The sequence below is a fragment of the Myotis daubentonii genome, chromosome 2 (genome assembly GCF_963259705.1).
Source record: "Myotis daubentonii chromosome 2, mMyoDau2.1, whole genome shotgun sequence".
Lineage (NCBI taxonomy): Eukaryota > Metazoa > Chordata > Mammalia > Chiroptera > Vespertilionidae > Myotis > Myotis daubentonii.
Window position 1 is genome coordinate 46983074 of NC_081841.1, and position 6000 is coordinate 46989073.

A 6000-nucleotide genomic window follows, 5' to 3' on the forward strand; every position below is an offset into this window, starting at 1 on the left:
GTATATCTCATTGGCTAGATTTATAGCAAAGGATTCCTCCTCACAGCAAAGAATGTTAATAGTTACCAAATACTAGTAGAAGAAGAAAATAATTCATCATTGGCTCACCATAATAAGTGGGTTCTAGAAGTACTGTATCTGGTATACAGCAAGAGTTACTAGTTTATATTCAAGTATGTCATTACCAAAGTGTTCAGATTTCTACTTTTGATCTCATGGTATACTAGTTACTGTGGGGCCATCTCACTACAAAACATTTGAAATCATCTTAAAACATAGTTTCCTTTGCTTTTGAGCTCACAAGGGAGGAGAATCTACAAGAGGGAGCAGCATCTCTTCCAAGACCCAGAGATTTAACAGCTCTACATAAAACATAGACAGAAACACAGGGAGTCAGCCAAAATGGGGAGACAAAGAACATGCCACAAATAAAAGAACAAGAGAAAATCTCCAGAAAAATAACTAAATGAAATGGAGGCAGGCATTCTATCTCATACAGAGTTCAAAACAATGGTTACAAAGATGTCAAGGAACTTAGAACTTCAACAGCATAAAAGAGGACATAGAAACCACACACACACACAAAAACACACACAACAGAAATGAATATATTAAGAGCAGTGGTTCCCAACCTTTTATTTTTCCCTTTGGCCATGCCCCCACCCTCGCCATGACATATAATTTTTATTCAAAAAGTGAACTCCTGTTAATGTGGAAGATGCCTAAAAGGCCATTAACTTGATCTAAACAGGCTTTCAAGAACATGGCATCCATGAAAGAGAAAAATAAAAGAACAAAAGGACAGTTGAAGTACTGAGGAAGAAATCACTAAGAAATTGCTAAAAAAAATAATATGAAATTATATGAAAAAATAGCAAAGAAAGTTTCAAAACATAGGGAACTGAAATGCATAAATATGTCACAATATATACTTATATACTCTACTAGAGGCCTGGTGCATAAAATGTGTGCACTGGGGGAGGGGGGATTCCCCTCAGCCCAGCCTGCACCCTCTCCAATCCGGGACCCCTCAGAGGATGTCCGACTGCCGGTTTAGGCCTGATCCCCGAGATAGGGCCTAAACCAGCAGTCGGGCATCCCTCTCAATACTGGACCGCTGGCTCCTAATTGCTCACCTGTCTGCCGGCCTGGTCGTCCCCAACTCTCCCCCTCCCCTCACGCTGGCTTGGTCGCTTCATGCAGCCTGCTGTTCAGTCGTTTGGTCATCCCTCACTAACCCCCCTGCTGGCCTGGTCACCCCACGCAACCTGCTTGTTCAGTTGTTTGGTCGTCCCTCACTGAACCCCCTGCCAGCCTGATCATAGGCAGCCATCTTGTGAGGGTGTAGGGTCAATTTGCATATTATCGCTTTATTAGATAGGATATGAGGACCCTAGAACCATAAGAAATGCAAAAAACTCACTGTTAATAGCTCATTCTCAAATTGCCCCCCTTAAAAATCAAATTGCTCTGCCCCATGTTGGGAACCACTGTATTAGAGGGAATCAAAAGTAGATTACATAAAGCAGAGGCTTGAATCGGCAGTTTGGCAGATAAGGTTGCAGAAAATACCCAATCAGAACAGCTAAAAGAATCAAAAAAAAAAAATGAGGATAGTTTAAAGAGCCTCTGGAACAACATCAAGCATGCCAGCATTCACATAACGGGGGTACCAGAAGGAGAGAGAGAGAGCAAGAAATTAAAAACTTACTTGAAGCAATAATGACAGAAAACTTGCCTAGCTTGGCAAAGGAAATAGGAAATGTCCTGGACGTACCTATTCAGGAAGCACAGAGAGTCCCCAGTGAGGTGAACTCAAAGAGGCCCACACCAAGACACATCATAATTAAAATCACAAAGGTTAAAGACAAAGAGAGTATCTTAAAAGCAGCAAGAGATAAGCAGTTAGGTACCCAGAAGGAAGCTGCCATAAGACTGTCAACTGATTTTGCAACAAAAACGTTGCAGGCCATAGAGATGGCATGAAATATTCTAAGTGATGAAAAGCAAAGACCTACAACCAACATTATTCTACCCTGCAAAGCTATCATTTAAAGCAATTTAAAAACACTGTATACAATATCTATTACGAGTTTTATAAAGCTCAAATCAAGCAAGACCAAACAATGTATTATTTTGGGACATATACATATTTTGTTAAACTTTTTTTAAGTAAAAAAATATATAGAGTTTACTTTTGAGGAAGAGGCTTGGGACAAGATAGAAAAGGCCCACACACTAGAAATGTACAGAATTATCAGTGTTGTGGTGAGTACTGTAGATACCAGAGCTGTTCTTTTCTATCAAATAGTATTCCTGAAATAAGTGATAACATGGAGCTCCTTGGCACAGCCTGGACAGACATGTGCAGTGCCCACCCCCTTGTCCAGATGCACTGCCATGATGACTAGCAAGAATAAAGGAGAGGACTGTTCCCTCCATGTCCTTGTGGTTGACTTGTTTCTTTTTCTCTCCTTCAGCATGTCATCTACTCTGTGAAATTCTTCCTGTCATATGCAATTCCAGACGTATCGAAAAGGACGAGGAGCAAGATCAAGAGAGAAAAGTACCTAACCCAGAAGCTTCTTCATGAGAATCACCTCAAAGACATGACCAAAAATATGGGGGTCATCGCTGAGACCATAATGGGAGCAGCAGATAACCATTTACGACCCAAATTAGAATAAGAGCTTTAGGTTCTGAGAAGCACTTTAGAGAATTTTACTCTTGTCAAAAAATACTATGAATCTCTGATGAAAATGCTTCAAAAGCACCCCTTCTGCAGCAGGACGGACTTGTGTTTTCCTGTTTGTTTTTAGGGAGTGTTTTGCCGCTTCACTTTGCCAGACCTGCGCCAGTGACCTTCCCCTCACAGTGCCATCCTTAGAGACGAGACACGCCTGCTTCTGCGTGACTGAAAATCGCTGGCTCAGAGTTCCCCCTGAACACTGTATGAAGTGGCAAATAGACTCAAGGATTCCTGACATTTGGGCAAATTATCACTGCCCTACAGAGAAGGAAACCTCAGTGAACAGGAAACAGTTTCAGTCTTCATGGTGGCTACCTGTCCATCTCACAGAACGCTCTTCATGCATGGGGATGAGGACAGCGAGGTCCTGCAGCGTGTTTGTGCTAACCCACAGCGACGCCTCTTACTCCCAGGAGCCGTCCCAGAATGTTCTGTGCCTAATCAGTGTTGACTGCTTTACAGCTCAAAGGGAATAAGATGACAAAAGCAGGGAAAGTTACAGATTCAAATAGAATTTAATTCCTATTGATCAGGATAATTAATTTACCTCTCCTACTAAAGATGTATAGTTTCTTGGGGGGGGGGGGGAATCAAGGAATTAAAATTACCTCTTCTAAAGATGTGTAGTTTCTTGGGAAAACAAAGAAATCAAGGAATTAAAATTACATTTCTATCAACGTAATAGTCTGGGAAAGATACGCCCATCAATTTCCCACAGTTGCCCTTTATCCACTAGCTGCAGGGCGCACAGTATTCCAGATCACGAGCGCCATCGCGAATGGCGCCCTACACAGCCACTGTGACATGATGATGCCAAGCGCGCTTACCAGAACACAAGTGCCCTGATGGTGAGCCACACTGTGTCCCTGTGTGGGGAGCACCTTTTGGCAAGGATTCCGCGTGTCCATGGGATCAACATACCAAAGCCTCTGCCCCAAGTAGCTCCCTGCACCCTCCATTCTCCTATTCCCAACCCAGTAACTTGTTTGTAATTGCATGTTTGCACCAGAGGGGCATTTGTGGGGAGGGAGGAAGACGGGAGTAAACCCAGATTATTCCCAACCCAGAAAAGACTCTGGGTTTGATTTGTACTTCCAGCATCCTTAAAGTCAATCGGGCATTTAGGCTCTGACAAGAAAATGGTTTGGTCACAAACCCTGCCCTCAGCCGGAGGTCACTTCCTGCTGAATGCCTACACCGTGCCTGTCTTGCCCGAGATGTGTTCAGCTGAGCAGTCTTTACAGCGCCTTACTGCCTTTCAGGTGCTAGGCCCTCTGGGGAACTCGAGAAGATACGGAGCCCGCACTCCTCACTACTGACTGGTAACTGGAGTGATGGGTGCGGGAGAAGGTGTCTAGCACCGGGTCCTTGCTAGATGGGCTGCCACCCACTGGGGAGCTGCTAAACACCCAGGTGCCATGGGAGCCAAGCTGCTCAGAATCCCAGCAGCAAAGGAAAAGGAAACATGTTTTCGTGTTTAGAGGCTTGTTACCACAGGGTAGTCGAACTCCAGATCACAATTCTAAATACCTTCCATAAATGTTTAAAAAGAAAAAGCAGTATTTATGTAGGATTCCTCAAAGCAGTCTCTGGACTTTTGAATTGTCCCTATGGACCAGGGACAGCGTTTCACTAACCGTCTGGATAAGGCTGCCGAGGTGATCAGAACGTGGCCATGAGGGGCCGACTGCACCGGGAGTGAGAAACGAACTTCTTTCCCGGGGAAGCTTTCTCATCCCACACAGCCTAGTGCCGCTGCTCCTGCCCCACTCCCTGTGATGCTCTCCCGGAAGCAGTGCGCTTCCTCCAATTACCTCTTCTCCTCTCTGAACTGTGTGACTATCTCCCAGTGTTGGATGTGGCAGTTCCTCATTGTGTATGGAAGCATGGAAAAGAAATGCTCTTGCCTTATCTCCTCGTATATACAACGCTAAAAGAATTATGCATTTTCTTTCATACGTTGTCTTCACGGTCTAAAACGTGCTTCCTTGGACAGGAGGGCATAAAACCTCTACACTTTTTAAGGCAGCAGATGTGACATATGACACTGCCAACATTTCCCAAACAGCTCCGTCGTAGTGGGCGCCCAGGGTCACCCAGGACACCGACACTGGTGATGTAAGTCTAGCGCTGGCTTGTCAGTGGTGAAGAAAAATGTGGGGCTCTGCCTGCAGCCATCATGGCTGGGTCTAAGCGTGTGCAGAGGCAGCGCCCCGGGGAAGATGAATGGGTGTGGCCGTGGGCCTGTGAAGGGAAATCCAGCCCTAGAGCTGCCCAGCGTTAACCACTAGAGAAGTGTTCATGTCCTACCCTTTTGTAATGCCTGTGAATTTTAATAGAGCAGAGCATTAGACCAAAATACTCAGGGGAGTTTTCTTTATCCCTCCGATGTTTTAGTTATGTCAGTAGATAGAAGGGGAAAGCTACCATTTGTGTTGGAAGACTAAACAAGGCCATCTTATAAACTGCCACCAAAGTCTTCCCTTTGAATTGCGCAGACATCTTGAATTTCAGAAAACATGAATTCACAATAGGGGGGCAGAATGTGCTCTGTTGTTGAAACACTTCTTGTAACATTTGTCATGTTTGTATTTTAAGATGTTTGAAAAATTAAACTGTATGAGTAGCCTAACTAAATTAGAACTGAAATATTCATATAATGCTCTTCATACACCATGGCATAAGATGGAAAGTTTGTAATGTTTTGTGATTTCTGTGCATTTTAATATCCTTTTATAATTATGAGCATTTTAATAAAATCATTGTAAAAACGGTACTGTGGTCTACTCATTTAATTGTCTTAATTGGTACACAGCAGGTATATTTGCCCTTCCTGAAAAAACATTATCACTCAGATAACAAATGTGCACTTTTATATAGATTACTAGAGGCCCGGTGCAGGAATTTGTGCATGGGTGGAGTCTGGCCAGCCTGCCCCAATGAGGGCCGATTGGGGGCAGGGCCGGCCATGGGGAGGGGCCGCAGGAAGTTGCAGGGGGCCAATCGGGCCCCAATCAGGCCAGTTGGCTGCTGCATTGTGTGTCATAGCGACTGGTCATTCTGGTTCCATTCTGTCCTTCCGGTCACTTGGCTTTTATATATAGAGATATCTAAAATTATATTTTTTCACAGCCTGCACTTACTTTGAAGTATGGTTTTTCTGGGATAAATTGTGGGTGGAGACTCAGGCAAGGCTGCTGCATACAGTTGTTGAGTTGGAACCCTGCACAGGGCACCAAACCTGGAGACCA

General features: G+C 44.2%; 1 protein-coding gene across 3 annotated transcripts in view; it reads left to right on the forward strand.

Moving 5' to 3' along the window:
- The window catches only part of ANO6 (anoctamin 6), a 191664-nt gene extending 186143 nt beyond the window's left edge, over positions 1–5521 (forward strand). For all 3 annotated transcript variants that reach the window (XM_059682640.1, XM_059682642.1, XM_059682641.1), the window contains one exon: positions 2481–5521. In XM_059682640.1, the coding sequence (XP_059538623.1) occupies positions 2481–2687 (207 nt within the window). In that variant the 3' untranslated portion in view covers positions 2688–5521. The remainder of the gene's footprint in view (positions 1–2480) is intronic.
- The last annotated feature ends 479 nt before the right edge of the window (positions 5522–6000 follow it).